Below are 18,741 nucleotides of genomic sequence, written 5' to 3'. Positions count from 1 at the left end.
CCACTGATGGACCTCTGCTCCATATGCTTATCAAATTCCCTTTTGAAGCCGTCCATGCTTGTAGCCACCACCACCAGACTTCATGGCAGGGTTCTGAAGGGAGGCTTAAGCACTTGGTACTCTTGCAACTGCTCCTTCCTGCTTCCTACATTCCAAAGGGTGCAAGAGGCACCTCTGCCTTCATTGTTGTTGAGCGGCCGTCCTGCTCTGGTTCTGATTTTTGCTTCGGCCTGCAAAGAGCTCCGCAGGCACCCGCGCCGGAGAGAAAGGTGGGCCGCCTGTCAAGAGATGAGTCGTGACTGCCGGCTTGCTTAACCTTGCTCTGAACCCTCTAGGTCCACATCATGCATCCTCCCTTCGTGCCTGCTAAATACCGCCCCTTTCTTCTGGAATATATCACTCTGGCCAAAACCCGGCTGGCAGATTTCAAGGTCAGTGAAAAAGCCCTTTCTAGTCATTTTTCCAGAGCCCGCTTTCCACAGAGCGCTCAGTTCTGCCTGGAGGCTGCCCCCCCCATCTCAGATGTGGCTGGAGGCTGGGCCATTCCTCCAGGGCGGCAGGAGGGGCACTCTGCACATGCTCTCATCTCTGCCAGGACTAAGTGTTGGCAGGATTTGGGACTGGACCTGGGCTCTCTGCCTTTTCCTCATCCACTGTGCTGCTCTTTCCAGGTTGCAATAGAAGACATGGGCCTCTATGAGGATTTATCTTCCACGAAAGATGCTCTGCAGGTACCCAAGAGCCACCCGGGCTGATTTCTGCTGCATTTGCCATAAGCCCTGTGGATTTATTTCTTTGAAATGTTTACGTTCCACCTTCCCCCCCGTGCTCACCGTCAAAGAGGGCCCAGGGTGGCTTACGTGCAAATCTGTCCACAGGGACATGGTAAAAGAGTAAAACCTCAAAGCAGGAACACCTGGTTGCCCAGCGATGTCCATAAAGCAGAAAAAAATGTTTTAATGGTGGTATGGTGACAGCCACATATTTATTTAATATTTCAATGTTTACGTTTTATATTATCTGTTTTTATGTTTTACCTTTACGTTTTGTATTATCTGTTTTTATGTTTTACCTTATTGGTTTTAATGTGGTAAGTTGCCACAAGTTGCCTTTGGGTGAGCAGTGACTAAAAAATTAGGGTAAAATAAATAAACTTTGAGTGAACTTGAACAGAAGCTCAAAGGAGCAGAGGAGGGGGGAAACTAAGAGGGTTTCAGAGAAGGTGAAGCAGAGAAGAGCTGTCAGCCCCTGAACCATCCTGCCTTTCCCCCGGTGACCTCTGCTGGGCAGTCTCCAAACAGCTCAGTCTCAGGCCCTGGCTTGGGTTTCTCTGGGCTCTCCTGTACTGGGCTCAAGGTTGGAGGCGTCCCTTCTCTCAAGGACTGTGCCAGGCCTCTGTCTCCTGCCCTCCGGCTTCCCTCTCTTAGCAGGGATGCGTCCCAGGCAGCATAAGAACATAAGAGAAGCCAATGTTGGATCAGGCCAATGGCCCATCCAGCCCAACACTCTGTGTCACACAGTGGCCAAAAACACCAGGTGCCATCAGGAGGTCCAGCACTGGGGCCAGAACTCCAGAAGCCCTCCCACTGTTGACCCCCCCCCCCAAGCACCAAGAAGACAGAGCATCACTTGCCCCAGACTGAGAGTTCCTATAAGAACATAAGAAAAGCCAATGTGGGATCAGGCCAATGGCCCATCCAGCCCAACACTCTGTATCACACAGTGGCCAAAAATACCGGGTGCCATCAGGAGGTCCAGCAGTGGGGCCAGGACATGAGGATCCCTCCCCCTCTTGCCCCCCCCCCAAGCACCAAGAAGAGAGCATCACTTGCCCCAGAGCCCCTATCTATAGCTTGTGGCTAATAGCCACTGATGGACCTCTGCTCCAGATGTTTATCCATAAGATGTTAACTTAAGAGAAGCCAATGTTGGGATAGTGGCCCATCTAGTCCAACACTTTGTCACACAGTGGCCAAAAATGCCAGGTACCCCCAGGAGGTCCATCAGTGGGGCTTCCTTCCTTCCCAGCTCTCTTTCCTCCCGCTTAGAACTCAAAGACATGCTTAAAGGGGAGATGTAAGCTTTTGCAGCCTGTGCTCAGAAAAGAGTAGTGGAGTATTCCTGTGTGTCCAGTTTAATGTCCAGGGCACAGAAACATACATGGCAGTCTTGTTTGAACTTGTTTGAATGTCCAGGGCACAGAAACATACATGGCAGTCTTGTTTGAACTACCCAAACCAAGACTGTGGCACTCCTTTATTTCTATATTTGATTGTGGCATTGGCGCTGGCTGAAGAGCTGCGGGAATTTGTACACTGGTTGTCTGAGCATGAGAAAAAACAAAGTGCAACTACGGGCATGTGAGGCACGTCCAGTGTTCCCTCTAAGCTGTGTTAGTGTGAGCTGGCTTGCAGTTATTTAGCCTCTGGCTCACACATTTTTGTCTTACCTCAGGAAGGATGGCTTCAGAGCAAGCTGATTTATGCAGTAGCCAAATCGCTCGCTCACAACTTTAACGCCAGTAGCTCACAAAGTAGAATCTTTGCTCACAAGACTCCACAGCTTAGAGGGAGCATTGTCCAAGTGTCATTTTTAGGCATCTCTCATTTCAGTATCTTAAGCTATCCCAGGTGAAAGGTGCCTTTGTTTTTATTGGGTCCTGTTGAACCTCACAAAGTTGCATTGGTTGGCACTGCCATTTTTAAAGTGTTCAGTGACCACTGCTAAAAGCCCGTTTGCACCAGGCATTAATTTGACATCTGCCTAGTTCTTTTCTTTTCTTTTCTTCCAAATGTATATTAAGATCAAGTATAACTTATAACATATACAATAACTGCAAAACAGTATACAAAAGTCCTGAGAGCCCAAAATTACAAACCAGCCAGTTAATCACCCCCAAAGTTTTCAACATACATCAACAGTTTTAACAGACTAACATAACGCAAGCTGGTAGATCTGCCTATTTCAGTCCTTCCCAAGACGTTATATGGATATGAATCAGAAGGGATACTTGGACATCTTTACTCCAAAAGACGGGCTGTGTACTTCTGTCCTGGGGCTGTCGTTCACGACTCCCCTGGGTGGGCAGGACAATCTAAAGCGCAAATGAACATTCAAGGAAGTCTAAATAATCTGTTCAGAAGGAGATGAAATCTTTCTCTCTCCTCTTTGTCACCTCTCTGTGTCAGCCCCACTGCCAGGCACTTCAGGATGTCGAAAAGGCTGTTCAGATTTTCGAAAACACGGGGAAGATTCCGGCAGTTGTCTTGGAAGCCAGGTATTCCATCTAAGCCCCCCACCCCCTAAGTTGTGTTTCAAAAACATTCTGGGGGGGAAGTAGAGAGGAGGAGGAGTTGAAATGGGAACAGTACTGGAGGCCGTTTGTGCTTCATGACGGCTGCTGGGCAGGAGTGTGCCTTCTGCGAAGAACGTGCCTGTGACGACCTCTTATTTGGGGAGGTCTGATTTGCCTTTAAAAGTTCTTATGATTTTACTCTGTAGGGTATTTTCGCCGCCACCAGGGAAATTTAAGGCTTTCCCAGCCTCTTACTATAATATATTTCTTCTTCTGGTTTGGTAATGTGGCCAGGGTCTAGGCATTCATGAAGGACTATGTGTTATTTCCTGAGGAATTTCGTTCAGAACTGTTATCTTAAATAAAAGTAGATTTATTTGCTGTTTCACACACTTTTCTCTTCACTGACAGGGCTCTGGGCATGTCACTATGTAACAATAGTTTCCTTTAGCCATATATGGTCACTGTTTCTTTATGCTTTAACTTTTCTTAACACACACCAGACTTCTCTCTTATGTTTCACACAGGAACCGTCTCACACAGAGACCTCAGGACAAAACTAATATATTAACTGCTTTTGTACAGCACTCTCTGCTGTCTGACTAACTGTTTTACTCCGAACTAAGCAACCCACACAGGGAAGCCTCTTCTTATCTGTTTAACTGTACTGTTTAACTGTATCTCCACTCTGTAACTCAGAACTCTCTAACTGTCATCCTTAACTGTTACTCTTGACTGACATATCGGTTCATCCACACAGCATTCATTCCAAAACTCCTCCCTCTCTCTGTCACTCACCAATCATATCACTTGCCTGAGTTCAGCATCCTAGTCTGCCATACATCCATACAAACCACTTTTAAAGACACACACACAATAAAACATGGAATCGTTACAGTGCCCCCTGTCCGTCCAGTGGGGCTTGGTCCAGAAAAGGCAGGGGTGGGTTATGCCCCTCAGACGGCAGTCACCAGGTAGCTTCTCTCTCCCTTGTCAGAAGCTGGAAGATGTCTTCTCCGTGTCCCGGGAAATTATAACCTCCCCTTGGGAAAGACACCCGCCGCCATGGGGGTAGTTCAGATTTTCCTGCTACTCGGGGGAAGAGAACAGTTAGAAATGAGTCTGGAAGCACCTTAGAGACCAGCAAGGTCAGCCTGTTCTACTGCAGCCCAACACGGCTACCCCCGAAACAGAGGAAGAGAGCATCCACCCTGGCCATTCGGCTGTTTCCCTCTCTGTCCCTTGAGGTGCAACATTCCAGCAAGGTGTGAGAGGGTCAGTCATTGTCCTGTTTTGGCCAGAGCCCTGTAGCATCTGTAAGCACTAAAGCGCTCTCCTTTCTCCCCGCTACTAGTTCACAGCTGGGTTTCAACTCGTAAACCGAATGAAGCCCCAGTGGTTGAAATATTGGGGTGAACTCTATAATGGGGGGGGTGCATTTCTCCACATCCTTGATAAGAAAAAAAAGGCATCTTTAGGTTCCGTGCAGAGGCTGCTGGCGTGCTGGCTTTTCCCCTGTGATCTGAGAGCCAGTTTGGTGTAGAGGTTCAGAGCGGCAGACGCTAACCTTGAGAACCAGGCTTGATTCCCCACTCCTCTTCCGCATGCAGCCAGCTGGGTGACCTTGGGCCAGTCACCACTCTCTCAGAGCTCTTTCAGCCCCACCTACTTCACAGGGTGTCTGTTGTGGGGAGAGGAAGGGAAGGAGATTGTAAGCCGCTCCGGGTCTCCTTTGGGTAGTGAAGAGTGAGGTACAAAACCGACTCTTCTTTCTTTTTTAAATTGCCAGAGACTGTGTCGTCCCAGGCCTCTTGAAGCAGTAAAGCACCTGCGTCCTCTGCCTTTAGAAAGACTGGTGGCTTTTTTCCTGATAGTTTTAGCCTTCCGCCTGGTGAGGTTCATTTGTGCAGGTGGACATGTTCTTGTCTGACTACACTTTATAGTTCAGCCTTAATTAACCTTTGCCCCACCTGCCTTTCAGTGTCTTCAGGAGGCCCTATTACATCTCCCATTTCCTTCCCGCCTTGCTCATGCCGCGTTTGGTTAGTATCTTCATTTTTTCCCCTAGGCGACAAATGCCATTTTATATGTTTTGGCTGTTTTTGTTTGCACGCTTTTAAAAATGTAGACATGTATTCTCTGTGAAACGTATACGGAGTGACTTGCTGCCACAATCTAGAAGCCAGTATGAACATTTCTGAATTCAAACTTCTTTTTAAATTGCAGCTCCCTGAAACGCCAGATTCACACGTGGCTTTAATAGATGCCCTAAAGAGGTAAAGAAGTTGAGACTGGAAACCCTGGTGGCCTCTCTTAGCCGGCTTCTTGCAGGTGGTTCTTGGCTGCCGTGTTTGTTCTTGTGAGACGGGAAGTGATCCTTCATCTCACAGCTGTCATTACAGCCCGACTTAAACATGACTGTGACTTTTGTTTGTGTCTCCTTAAAACAGGGCTGAAAAGATTCCTCTGAATACGTACTCCAAGTTTATTGAAGAATGTCAGTCTGTTAAAGAGAAGTTCTTACACGGTGAGAGAAATCTGTTTGCCTAGCATGAGACACACTCTGCTTGCATTATTGCTGTGAAAAGAGGCTGGCGTTTCCCCAAGCATTGCAGCCAATTTCTGTTGTGTGTGCTTTGCGATGCTGTTGACAATACACGGGGGGGGGGAGGAGTGTGTCACAGTGCCGCGGTGCTGGCAGTTTCTGCAGCGTGTGAGTGGCCCTTGGGGGATGCTGCTGATGCTCAGCCACATGGGGGTCTGGGGAAGAGAAGACAGTGGCGTTGTCAGCCTGTCGGCTTGCAGTGGGGCTGCAGGAGCACAGATTTTGCAACAACTGAGCCGGGGCAAATGTGCCTTCAAGGGTGTCGCCAGCTGAGTGTCTCTTTCTGCCGAGCGGCAAGGCGTGTGGAGGAGACGGCTGGTCTTGTGGTGTAGAAGTCCTCCCCCAGTGCAAGACTTTGTGGAGGGGTGGCCTCTCAGGGAAGGTTCCTATCCAGAGAGATCCTTCTTGAGACACTTTCTGGTTTGCTGAACAGGATACTGCTCAGGTAGCCTGCTGGTTTCTTGGAGAGAATGTGGCCCTGTCCCTCACCCCAGTTGGCGCAGCATGGAGACCCGGGTCACCTCCCCCCCCCCCCAGCAGCTTCTTCAGCCCAGAGTCCTGCTGCCTGTGCTTGGATAGAAGGGGGGATCCGTAGCTGTACCTCTCTCTGCTAGTGTCATGATCTGGGCTGTGCCCCCAGAGGCCTACTAGGCCCAGGGAGCCTGGCTAGCAGTAGGTGAGGCTGGGCCTACAACTCCCAGAAGCCCCTGAGAGGTTTTGGAGCCAAAATTGACCAATAGGGAAGAAGACGGCTGGGGGACAAAAGGGCTGGTGCCAGAGCAAAGGCTGTTCTTTCTTCCAAGAGGGCAGAGCCAGAAGGAAGGCTGCTGCAGGGGAGAGACCCTCATCCTGAGGGAACGGTGAGTCGTCTAATGTCACTTGGAATAGTGAGCTGGGGACAGTATATATTTAGACGCGTTAGGGCATTTGTTTTCTTTTTTTTTCACCCTCTTACTGTTATATTTCTGCACCTTGTTTGTTTGACCTCCTATAAGATAAACCTTTTCCTTGTCTCACTCTGCCTGGTCCTCACACCTGTTATTCGGCCAAAAGGGAGGTCTGAAGGTCTTGGGAGGGTGCTCTGGGCCTTCTCAAGGGAACCTAAATCCAGAGTGGTGGCAGCGTCAGGTGACACCCCACCTGAGTCGTGACAGCCAGCTTCTTCAGGAGGTGGATGGTTTTCCTGTTCATCATACGGCCACCGCCGACAAGAGGAGAGGACCCATTTCTTTCTTGCTTTTTCCACCGGGCTAAACGGCACTCGCCTTCCCTTCTGCAGGTGGCCATCCTGGAACCAAGGCAGGTGACCTCAAGGGGCCCCTGGAACTACTGAAGGCTGAACTCGAAGCCCTGAAACGGCTGGTCACGGACCAAAGCAGGCAGGATGGTAAACATGGAGAATAAAATGGGAGCTGAGACTCCCTTGGGAACGATGCGGGCCTGTGGTTCAAGTGGTCACTGCTGATGAGCCCCCCCCCCACATGCAATTTCCCTGTGACAATTGGGGGCGGGGGGGTAGGGCAAGACAAGAGCTGGTCAGCTGGTGGCCATGGGGCAGATAGAGCTGTGGTGCATCTGCAGGCAGCCCAAATACATGCCGTACTGACCCTGTGCCGCTGACGTCCAAGGGCCAAAGTTGGCCAGTGCAAGGCTTTGGGGCTCCCCCTCCCCCTGGCTTATGAAGCTTGAAGGGTCATCTGAGAAGTGCCCGGCTGCTGCTGGGTGAGGGGTGCAGGGCGGTGTGGCAGGCAAGGGACATGAATAGTCTGGGCAGCTTTAGCACTTGGCCGTGGCTGAAAGAGATTTGGGCAAGCTTATTGTCCACTTTGGTGCATGAAATGCAGGTCTGGCATAATTCTCTTTGGATGACTCGACTACACTTCTAGAGTTCAGGAGTATCCTGCTCAGTGGTCAGATCATCTGTTAAATTCATACTTGATGAAAATTCCTTATTCCTTCTGATGGCGTTAAAACTTTGTGTAGCTTTGGCGTAGTGGTTGTGCGGACTCTAATCTGGGAGGACCGGGTTTGATTCCCCACTCCTCCACTTGCACCTGCTGGATGACCTTGGGCAAGCCATAGTTCTGTCAGAGCTGTTCTCTCAAGGGCAGTTCTGGAAAGAGCTCTCTCAGCCCCACCTCCCTCACAGGTTGTCTGTTGAGGGGAGGGGAAGGGAAAGGAGTTTGTAAGCCGCTCTGAGACTCTTGAGTGAAGGGCGAGGTATAAATCCATCCTCCTTCTTTTCCTCCTCCTCCTCTTCTTTCGCTGATGGGATAATTTGTGGGAGTTTTTATGGCTAAAGGGACGTGGGTTGCCGGATGTCCCCTCCTGTCGTCTTCTCTTTCTTGGAAGCCAAGCCACCTTGTCTGTGCTTCTCTTCTGCGTTGCAGCTTTGCCTGCTCAGGTAGCTGTCATCTCTGAGAAACTGGCAGGTGTTCTGGGACGCAGAAAAGATGAGGATGAAGCAGCATCTCTGAGCCTTAGAATCAAGCTTAATCTTTCTTTTCCGGAAGTCCAGCAGCAGGACCAAGAGGTGTGTATAGTGCCCTCTGCTTATAACACCTGTGGCTGAGGCAGGTGCTGGACCAAATACAAGCTTTGTGGTCTGCAAGAATAGCCCAGTATCAAGGGCTGCAAGGCATGGCTGTGGTTGTGGAGTGTTACCTGTATCTCTGTTTCAGACACCTATTATTACAGTTGGTCGCCATCATCGTAAGAGAAGAGGTTTGTGGCATTCTTCTGGGTCATGTGCCTTAGAGTAGGCGACGTTTCCTTTGCGGGCTCTCAGGTATCAAATTTTGCAGCATCAGGAGATGATGCAGCTACCGCAAGGGTGGCCAGACTTGCTTAACGTAACAGCCACACAGAATAAACGCCAGATGTTCGAGAGCCGCAGAACATGAACAAATATCACACACACATTTTAATTGAAAAATAAGTGGTTAAGACGCTGAACTGCAGGCTGTGGAAGGTCGGTAGTTCAGCAGTTCGAGACCCGGGTGTGCCGCATGATGGAGTGAGCTCCCATCTCTAGTTCCAGCTCCTGCCAACCTAGCAGTTTGAAAGCAAGAAATTGCAAGTAGATAAATAGGGACCACTTCGGTGGGAAGGTCACAGCGTTCCGTGCACCTTGGTGTTTAGTCATGCCGGCCACATGACCACGGAAACGTCTTCGGACAAGCGCTGGCTCTTCGGCTTTCAAACGGAGATGAGCACCACAACCCTCGAGTTGGATTTGACTGGCTTTCGAGCAAGGGAGACCTTTACCTTTACCTTTAGACTGTACGAAAGAGCCACATGTGGCTCCTGAGCTGCAGCTCGGTCACCCCTGAGCTACCGCTCCTCTAACCTTTAATCAGTAAACCAAGGCTGGTGTGCTGCTTCCTTACATGTAGGCTTCCTTTGGAGCTGTAGAGACCATTTCTGGTTAGGGTCCCCTGAGCCTATGAAGCTAGTTTCCAGTTTGCAAGACTGTCCCAGTGCCCTTGAGTTCCAAACAAGCTGTGTCCTTATCAACGGTTTACAGCCATTTTACAGAGCCACATGTGGCTCCTGAGCTGCAGCTTGGTCACCCCTGAGCTACCGCTTCTCTAACCTTTAATGAGTAAATCAAGGCTGATGCGCTGCTTCCTTACATGGAGGCCTTCTTTGGAGCTGTAGAGGCCATTTCTGGTTAGGGTCCCTTGAGCCTATGAAGCTAGTTTCCAGTTTGCAAGACTGTCCCAGTGCCCTTGAGTACCAAACAAGCTGTGTCCTTATCAACGGTTTACAGCCATTTTACACATTCAGGTGGGTCACCATGTTGGTCTGAAGCAATAGAACAATGTTTGAGTCCAGTGGCACCTTTAAGACCAACAAAGTTTAATGCTGGGTAGAAGCTTTCGCAAAAGTGGGCTTGAAGCTCAACATCAAAAAAACTAAGATCATGGTATCCGGCCCCATCACTCCTTGGCAAATAGAAGGGGAAGTCGTGGACGTAGTGACAGACTTCGCGTTCCTGGGATCCCAGATCACCGCAGACTGTGACAGCAGCCATGAAATTAAAAGACGCCTGCTCCTTGGGAGGAAAGCGATGGCGAACCTAAACAGCATGATAAAAAGTAGAGACATCACCCTGCCAACAAAAGTCCACATGGTCAAAGCAATGGTATTCCCAGTAGTCCTGTATGGCTGCGAGAGTTGGACTATAAGGAAGGCCGAGCGCCGAAGAATAGATTCTTTTGAACTATGGTGCTGGAGAAGACTCTTGAGAGTCCCTTGGACTGCAAGAAGATCATTAATTTAAAATTAATAAAGATGATTAAAAAAAAATCAGTCAATCCTAAAAGAAATCAACCCTGACTGTTCCCTGGAAGGCCAGATAATGAAACTGAAGCTCAAATACTTTGGAGCACTCACTGGAGAAGAAGACCCTGATGCTGGGAAAGATTGAAGGCCAAAGAAGACAGGGACGCAAAGGATGAGGTGGTTAGACAGTGTCATAGATGCAACGAACATGAAATTGAGCAAACTTCAGAGGACGGCGGAAGACAAGAAGGCCTGGCGTGATCTGGTCCATGGGGTCGCGAAGAGCCGGACTCGACTGTGCGACTGAACAACAACAACAAATAAGATTTTGTGTGCAAGCTTATACCCAGAATTAAACTGTTGGTCTTAAAGGTGCCACTGGACTTTTTCCAACAATGTTATAAGTCATTTTTCAGCAATTCCAGAGCAATTAAATGGTGTGCTAGGTGCTGGGGAAAAACAAATATATAAATGACCCACTCCCTGCCCACAGAATTTCCAGTCTCCAGTAGACAGATGGGACAGAAAAGAGGCTCTGCTGTGTCCCGTGTGCATGCATCATTGGGTGGGAGTGTTTTGGGTTTTTTGTAAAAGGCCAAGTTGTATGCACTTGCAGGCTTCTCCAAACATTTTCTCATGACTAACCCGTTAAAGCTCCTATGCAGGTCCTGGCCTTCAGAGGCAAAACACTTCCCTTAGGGTTTTATATTTTGGGGTGGGGTGGGGGACGGGACAGAACAGATGATGTAACCGACACTGTCCAGTCGGTGCCTGTGCATATTTGCGCTAGAGAGCTCTCCAAATTGTAATGCCCTCACTAGCTTGTGGAAGACGTACATTTTCCCAGCAACAGCATATTGCATTTTGCAACCTGGAATAATGAGATGCCCCCGAAGTGAGAAGCATTTCTTGAAAGTGAGACGCTGGGATCCCACCCAGCCAAAGGCAGCAACTTTGGGTTTGTTGAACTGTCAGCTGGTTCGTCGGCAGACCCTGTTAGCCTCCTTCTTGATAGTCCTGTGATGGGAATGAACACCAGTGTGGACCAGCTACAGGTGTGAATTCTCTGGCGTAGCCATGTCCATCTGTTTCAGGTTGTCAATCTTCTGCTGACAGCGTTTTGCCAGAATGTAATGGCTGCTTCCTATTTCAGTCCTCTGGACAGGTAAGAAAACAGTTACTCTGTGTTTACACTTAGTGCAACATGGTTAAAAACACACAGGCCATTTGGGCCCAGCTTTACTGGGAGGAAAGGCAGGTTTTGATAATGCAGCCATCTGACCACATGGCTTGTGTGCCCTGCAGGCAAGGAGTCTGGCCATCCCTCTTTGTGAAAATGGTTTGTGGACACCAGCAGCTCTTACCTTCCTTGCTGAGCCGGCTCTCCCAACTTATCTATCATCAGGTTGGTTTCCTTGAGTGATGTGTTGCTGTCTGAAGCAGACAGCCTACCGGAGAACAGAAATTCTGTTGGCTCCTGCTTTTGCCAGCGTGTTGAGAGCCTGAGGTAGTCACGTGAAGGTTTTAAACTCTGGCTTGCCCTTACAAGGGTCTGTTCTCTCTGGCTGTTGCAGGGTCCTTCTCTCAACGATGCTCACATTATAGGCCTGGCTGTCTTTGTGGTTCATTTAAACGAAGCCAAATCTTTGATTCCGGAGGTGGACATCTGCTCCTGGGTTCCACACGGTGTCACTGCCAGGGGCCTCCCTGTGTCTGAACTCTGGGATCATCTCTTGCCCTGCAGGACAGGAGAATCGATAGTCTTCTGCATGCGGTAAGCCGCTTTTTCCATCAAATGGGCCAGAGTGAAGCCACCTTTTCTTATGCTGAAGCCATGAACTTTACTCGAACTGCAAGTCTGCTGGCAAAGACTTGTTTGTGTGACTTCTGGTCAGAGCCTAGCGCCTTACTGGTATTTTCTGAAGTGGTTTGTCTTCCAGAAGGAACTGGGGCGATAGGAGGTCAATAACGTTTCCTTTTCTTTCTGTAGGTTTTGTACAGCAGCAGTCTCTTACTTTCTGTGCAAGTTTTCTTCCTTTTCTCATGAGTTCTTATGCACTTCACTTCATCCTGGTTTTGTAAAAAAGGTAATTGCGGGGGCAGGGAGCCTGATTATCCGGCGCTCAGTCAGGATTGAGTTTTAATCCGTCTTTGTTCCGCTGCAGATATTTGTTCTCGGGTATTTACATGCTTCTGAATGGCAGTTTGTATCATGAACTCCCTCTGGGTGACAGCTCAGGTTTCTGCATAGCTCTGTTTTTCTCAGAAAAATCGGCTTTCGTAATTAGTCAGCATTTCTATAGTCCAGTGTTTTCAGACGTAATCAGTGCTACTCAATAATCTGAGGACGGCTGGGTGGGGAGGGAGCCATGGAAATCAGGTCCTGTCGTGTTGCCAAGGTAACTGAGGAGATAATCAATATAGAAGGTGAAATCCTGCAGGGGGACTTGACTCTCTGCTGGAGCTCCCACCCGTTCCACCCCCTCTGCAGTGATGCAGAATCCAGGACGGTTCCCTTCTCAATGCACCTCACACACGAATGCGCACGAAGCTGCCTGATACTGAATCAGACCTGTCGGTTCCATTGAGGTCAGTCTTGTCTACTCGGACTGGCAGCCGCTCTCCGGGGTCCCAGGCAGAGAAAGGTCCTTCACGTCACCTCCTGCCTGGCCCTTTTCAACTGGAGATGCCGGGGACTGAACCTGGGACTTTCTGCCTGCCAAGCAGAGGCTCTTCCGCTGTGCCACAGCCCCTCCCCGCCTCATGGGACGCTGCAGAGGGCTTGGGGGTAGTCACCGCTGCCTTGTGCCGCTTACTCTTGCAGCTCCAGTATGTCGTGCCGCGGCTCAGTGTAGAAGCCCGAGGAACTGGCGGTGGAGGAGATGTGGCTGAGTTTCCTTGGAAGCCCTTCTTCCACTCTGCTGTCTGCTACCATAAAGCTGTCCTCTGTTTGTGGAAGCAGACCCGCTTCAGAGAACTCTCGCAAGAGAAAACGTTCCAGGTATAGTACTGTAGCTAACCTGCAAGCCATGCCTTAAAGCAGCTCCCTTTGCCCCTGGCACAGACATTCTCCTCCCATCTAGACTCAGCTGATCTGGGCTACTCTCAACTTTTGAGACGTGGCTATTATAAAGTGCTCCACGCAACAAGGCTTTCCAGTTAGTGCGTCAGAAATGTTGCCGTGCTCTTTTGATGGTGGAGCTTTGAGCCCATGATGCCTGCCCTGCTGCCACCCAGCGGCCACTGGCCCCCAAAGTTAATCCATGCCAGCCACCCTTTCAAAGAGCGTTTGTGCTGTGCATGCTGCCTTGTCTGGACCACTTACCTGCCTCTGTTCCACAGTCCCAGCTGCGGAGTCTGGCTTTCTGTGTGTGCTTCCCAGTGGAATAAGGGTGGAGGGAAGAGGCATGTATGGGGCTCAGGGCATTTTAAAGCCTTACAGGCTGAGGTGTGCACCTCAGTGTCTGCCTTAGGCAGAGCAGGCCAGGGAATGGCTGCTGTTGATGTTTTGGGGATCTTGCCGTCCTGTCTTCAGTTCTGAGTCGCTTTGCCTTTTTACAGCTGACCCTCCAGGAGTGGCTGCTGATGGAGCTCGGAGTCCATCCCGACGAAGATGTTCTTTCTGCTTCCGAAAGGTGGTTGCAGCAAAGTCCCGCTGTTCTGTCTGCGTGAATGAGACTGACCGCCCCCGCCCCCGAAATCTCTGCTCCATGGCAGGATGCAGGCAGGCCGCATTCAGCTCTTGGGGCGGGCATGAGCCTGTTTCCACAAGAGACATGAAAACTTCTCTTGGGACAGCCAAGCCCACTTGCAAATGTCCCGTGGCTCAGTGTATTGGCCAGACCGCTTTCAGTTTGATTCAGGGCCTGCTCAGAGAGTGGACCCATATTCACAGTGAGCACCAGGCAGGCTGCTTGGGTCCTCTGCAGATGAGGACGGTCTTCCCTCTCACTGACCTGGCCTCTCACTGCTAAAGAGAGACGGGAGAGACCTTTGGAACTGGGGGGGGGAGGCACGGCAGCATGAAAATTTGTGATGGTGTCGCAGGCATCTTTCAAAGAGGAGGTTGTATTTTTGCTTGTGGAAACACCCTTCGAATCTTTGCAGAAGTCCAGCTATGACTCCCTGCTTCTCCCTGGGGCCAAAGGCAGATCGATCATTGCCCAAGAAATTCAGGGATTTCCCCCTCTCTGTCTCCTATACCCTGATACCCGAAAGCACTGAAGTCCAGCCTTCCTAAGGCAGCCGTGAACAGATCCCCCAGCATTATCTTCGGTCTCCTCTTTTGCATTTGCAGGCAGGAGTACCATTACTGGGCTTTGTATCAGCGGTACCTCCCGGCCTCTGCTGCTTCTGGGGGCTGCGAGGGGGACCTGCGAGAGGCGTGCGCTGTTCTTATCGGCTCCATCTTGGATTCCTGCCAAAGGTAGGCGGCTTCTCAGGTGGCTTCCCTTGCGCAAAGCACCTGGTCAGGTTACTTCTCAAGCTGCCTCTTTTGTCAGCAGCGCACTTGATCCTTCCGCCGACTAAATTGGTGAGCTTGTCTCCTTGATCAGTGTTCCGGTGTTCTACACCCACAACGTATCTGTAATACTGCACCACAATTTCTCCCCCTCCTTACGAAAGCCAACCAACCCAAAGGCTGGCACCTGGTGAAGGGAGCGCCGACTCGCAAAAGCTCACCCTCCCGCCCCCGGAAATCCAGGTGCTCCTGGACTCGGAGATGGTCTTCTGCTGCAGACCAGCACAGGGCTCCCTTCTGGGACGACTAACCCAAAGAATGCACTTTTTAACAAGAAATTGGGTTGTCAATGTTATATTTTTACATCATAGTGAAGATATGCTCCTAATTAGATGTGACGGGTGCGAAGGGTGCTTTCAGGGCACCTCTCTGTGTCTGGTGCAAACAGCACTGGTGCCTCTGGTGCCTTCAGAGATTTCAGGGACTTCACAAAAGACACTCCTGTGATTGATAATCTTATCTAATTCCAGATCTGAGTTGTTCAGCTGCAGCCACTTAGAGAAGACAAAACGTTCCGTTCCCCGCTTGAGAGGAAGCCCTGAGATTCATTGCCGATTGCAGGTGCTGCAGCCCTTGAGTTGCTCTTCCTTTCCTTCTCCTTGAAGCATTCGTCTCTTTCTCTGCTCGTTTCCTTTCAGTGCACAGGGTCAAGGCCAAGGGCAAAGCTGTTTTACAAGCCCTTAAACAGCCAGCCCATTCTTACAACCTGGTCTGTTAGCTGGAGGTCGTCCCAGATGCCGTGTTGATAACGGTGTACACACGTGATCTTCACATGTGCAGTAGCATGGCGGCCAGGGCCAGCATGCCAACATCTCCAACAAGTCAAAGAGAGACGAGTGCCTGGCCTTTAGCACTGTGAGGGGAAAGTTTGGAGGGTTGGTTAGAGAGGCCAGCTGTCGAGGAACAGAACTGGAAAGAAACTGGGTTGCTGTATAGTTTGGGCAGCTGTGTTGACCTACGGTCACTTAGTAAGTGGGTTAGTCACGAGGCAGAAGGCCGGGGTCGAACGGTCAGGGTCATAAGGCAGCCTTTTGCTAGGAGCTTCCTTCTCGTCTCTGTCAGCTTTGCTGAAGCTGCCATATGAGCCGGCTGCCGTTCCCCTTGCAGGAGATGCTGCTGGAGGTGGAGCTGGAGCGGAGACGAGCCCCGGCCGACAGCCATGCGGCCGAGAAGCACTTCCTCTTCAGGATGCTCCAGGAGCGGGTGAAAGCTCTGGGGCCAGAGGCTGCCGAGGGGGAAAGGCTGCTCCGGCAGCAGGAGCTGATCCTTCAAACGCGGTAAAGGGGCAGCGGTCTCTGGCAGGTCCAGGGTGCAGGGCCTGGGCAAAGTGATAAAGCGGCTCTTCAAAACACGACTGTCCAGAGAGAGGGATCTGGGGACTGGAAGAGCTGCTTTTGCTGGGGGCAAAAAAAGAGTGATTAACACATGGAACTCACTGCCACAGGAAGTGGTGGCGGCTACAAGCATGGACGGCTTCAAAAGGGAATTAGATAAGCATATGGAGCAGAGGTCCATCAGTGGCTATCAGCCACAAGGTATAGATAGGGACTCTGGGCAAGGGATGCTCTGTATTCTTGGTGCTTGGGGGGGGGGTCAACAGTGGGAGGGCTTCTAATGTCCTGGCCCCGCTGGTGGACCTCCTGAGGGCACCTGGTATTTCTGGCCACTGTGTGATACAGAGTGTTGGACTGGATGGGCCTTTGGCCTGATCCAACATTGGCACCTCTTATGTTCTTATGATTCGGCCTCTCCTCTGCCAGTGCCGCAGCTCACGTGGCCTTTGGCAGTCTTTGCCTGCCCCAAACACAGCTCACTCACAATGAAAGCAAGGGTGGGTTGTTGTTTTTTTTGTCCTGGTCACCCAGTTTTTGTTTGCTTTCCCCGTTAGGGTTCTTTTGGGTCTCCCTCCGTCACTCCTCATCACAACCCGGTGGAAAGGAAAAGAGATCGCCTTGGACTGCGAGGACTTCTTCTGTTTTGTGAATACAGAACTGGTACGTTCTGGGCTCCGGAGGACAGCCGTGCTGCCGGCGGCTGACGTAGGCTTCCAGTTTTGCCGTCTGGGAGTGTCATCGGATCCTTTGGATGCCTTTTTTAGAGCTCCCAACCAATCCCCCCCCCCCGCCAGCAAGAATGATCTTTGAGGAATAGTAAAAGTCTCTTGCATGGCCAGCTGTGCCCATCAGCTGGGTTGGCACAGGGGTGGTGCCAGGGAGTCTGTGGCACTGTGTCATCCACTCTTAACCCAGGAGAACAGATCGAATGGAGAGAGTGAAATTAAGGGAGAGAGTGAAATTAAGTGTTAGTTTATCAGAGCTGCGGTGGCTCAAGTGGTTAAGACACTGAACTGCAGGCTGTGGAAGGTCAGTAGTTCAGCAGTTCGAGACCCGAGTGTGCCGCATGACAGAGTGAGCTCCCGTCTCTAGTTCCAGCTCCTGCCAACCTAGCAGTTCGAAAGCAAGGAATGGCAAGTAGATAAATAGGTACCACTCCGGTGGGAAGGGAACAGCGTTCCCGTGCGCCTTGGTGTTTAGTCATGCCGGCCACATGACCACGGAAGCGTCTTCGGACAGCGCTGGCTCTTTGGCTTGGAAACGGAGATGAGCACCGCAACCCTAGAGTCGGACTCGGTTGACTTTCGAGCAAGGGAACCTTTACCTTTATCAGTCTAGTTTAAAAATTCCAGTCCCCGTTTGGCTTTTTATCCGAGGGGGAGGGGTGACACCTCTGCTTGCTGTGAGGACCCCCTGACTTGGGAGTGGGAGGAGCCCAAAACACAGAATAGAAGCTCACTCTTGCGGTGGGGGAGGGGGAGGCTTATATGAAAATGCTGACTGGACTTCACTTTCTGGGTGACTTGGGAATACGTCCCTCATCTAAGTTCCCTTCTGAATAGTTTCTTCTCGATGCTGTTACAGAAGAACGTCTGCAGCAGAGGCTACGCGCTCTCTTATGACATCACAGCTCACTTCTTCAGGGTAACTCCTAACCTATCCAAAGTCTTTCGGTTTTGCTCCTGTCGTGGAAACAGTGTTAGTTCTCAGACCTTGAGTTCGACAATTGGGGAACCCACAAGGACTTGTGGGGTTTTTTAAACTTAATTTCCCCCTCTATCTCTGTTCCCCACATTATTTCCTCTTTCTCTCATCCTGGCAGCCTCTGTATTTCCTCTCCTTTCCCTGCTTTCTTCTCTCCTTCCCACTCGCCAGCCATCCTTCCTTTTACCTCCCTGCTCCAGCTTTTTTAGTTCCTTTATTAATACCCCACCTTTCTCCCCAACGGGGGGGCCCCAAGGCAGCTGACATGATTCGCCTCTCCTCCATTTTGTCCTTACAACAACTCTGTGAGTCACATGAGGCCGAGAGAGAGTGTCTGGCCCAAGGTCACCCAACAGGCTTCCATGGCGGAGTGGGGGTTTGGGTCTGGGTCTCCCAGATCTAGCCTGCCACTGGCTCTCGGCTGTCCCTCCTGCCCTCCCCTGGCAGCTGCTCCTCGAGAAAAGTCTGGCCAAGTGGCAGAAGTTGTGCAGTCGCGATTCACTCAGGTCAGTTGTGTGGTGGCCCCTGCCGGGCCCAGTCAAGTCACCCAAGTTGTGTGGAGGCTGCCTCTGGGCCCAGAGGAGTTGTGCCTAATCTAGTCACGCGGTAGCCACTCCCACACCTTGGTGAGTTGCACAGATTGGTAGCATGTTGCTTGGTGGTTACTGGCCCAAACAAGTTCTCCCTCCAGGGAAGGGGGGGGGGGAAGCAAGAGGGTACTGGGGGGCCGAATAGCCCTAGAAAGGCCCTCCCCCCTCCTTTTACTGACAGAAACCAAGGTTTGAAAGCTGGTGATACTGTTGTGGTTGCCTAGCAACCCCTACAATGGCAATTCAGAGGGCATTGTTTTCTTAAAGCTGCAGGAGCTGCTTCTATTTTGGTGGGTTAACCCAAGGTATGTTTTTTTTTTAAAGATTTCATTTTTTTCTGCATACCTGGGGCTTTTTTCAGCTTTGTAGAAAGATCTATCTTGTCTGTTCATGGCTCCAGTCTC

General features: G+C 50.6%; 1 protein-coding gene across 1 annotated transcript in view; it reads left to right on the top strand.

Moving 5' to 3' along the window:
• FANCA (Fanconi anemia complementation group A) overlaps nucleotides 1-18,741 on the top strand; it is a 45,951-nt gene that overhangs the window by 21,304 nt on the left and 5,906 nt on the right. Inside the window, exons 15-34 of the mRNA XM_015406689.1 lie at nucleotides 336-431; nucleotides 672-731; nucleotides 3,189-3,277; nucleotides 5,277-5,337; nucleotides 5,522-5,571; nucleotides 5,746-5,835; nucleotides 6,065-6,072; nucleotides 7,204-7,287; nucleotides 8,291-8,433; nucleotides 11,282-11,352; nucleotides 11,493-11,592; nucleotides 11,762-11,961; nucleotides 12,178-12,274; nucleotides 13,012-13,188; nucleotides 13,749-13,822; nucleotides 14,485-14,613; nucleotides 15,180-15,270; nucleotides 15,817-15,986; nucleotides 16,598-16,703; nucleotides 17,628-17,687. Coding sequence (XP_015262175.1) covers nucleotides 336-431; nucleotides 672-731; nucleotides 3,189-3,277; nucleotides 5,277-5,337; nucleotides 5,522-5,571; nucleotides 5,746-5,835; nucleotides 6,065-6,072; nucleotides 7,204-7,287; nucleotides 8,291-8,433; nucleotides 11,282-11,352; nucleotides 11,493-11,592; nucleotides 11,762-11,961; nucleotides 12,178-12,274; nucleotides 13,012-13,188; nucleotides 13,749-13,822; nucleotides 14,485-14,613; nucleotides 15,180-15,270; nucleotides 15,817-15,986; nucleotides 16,598-16,703; nucleotides 17,628-17,687 — 1,956 coding nt within the window. The remainder of the gene's footprint in view (nucleotides 1-335; nucleotides 432-671; nucleotides 732-3,188; nucleotides 3,278-5,276; nucleotides 5,338-5,521; nucleotides 5,572-5,745; nucleotides 5,836-6,064; nucleotides 6,073-7,203; nucleotides 7,288-8,290; nucleotides 8,434-11,281; nucleotides 11,353-11,492; nucleotides 11,593-11,761; nucleotides 11,962-12,177; nucleotides 12,275-13,011; nucleotides 13,189-13,748; nucleotides 13,823-14,484; nucleotides 14,614-15,179; nucleotides 15,271-15,816; nucleotides 15,987-16,597; nucleotides 16,704-17,627; nucleotides 17,688-18,741) is intronic.

This window comes from Gekko japonicus, unplaced genomic scaffold (genome assembly GCF_001447785.1).
Source record: "Gekko japonicus isolate JY-2015 unplaced genomic scaffold, Gekko_japonicus_V1.1 scaffold386, whole genome shotgun sequence".
Lineage (NCBI taxonomy): Eukaryota > Metazoa > Chordata > Lepidosauria > Squamata > Gekkonidae > Gekko > Gekko japonicus.
The sequence above is the reverse complement of the archived record's forward strand: the minus strand, read 5'-3'. Positions and strand labels throughout refer to the sequence as shown.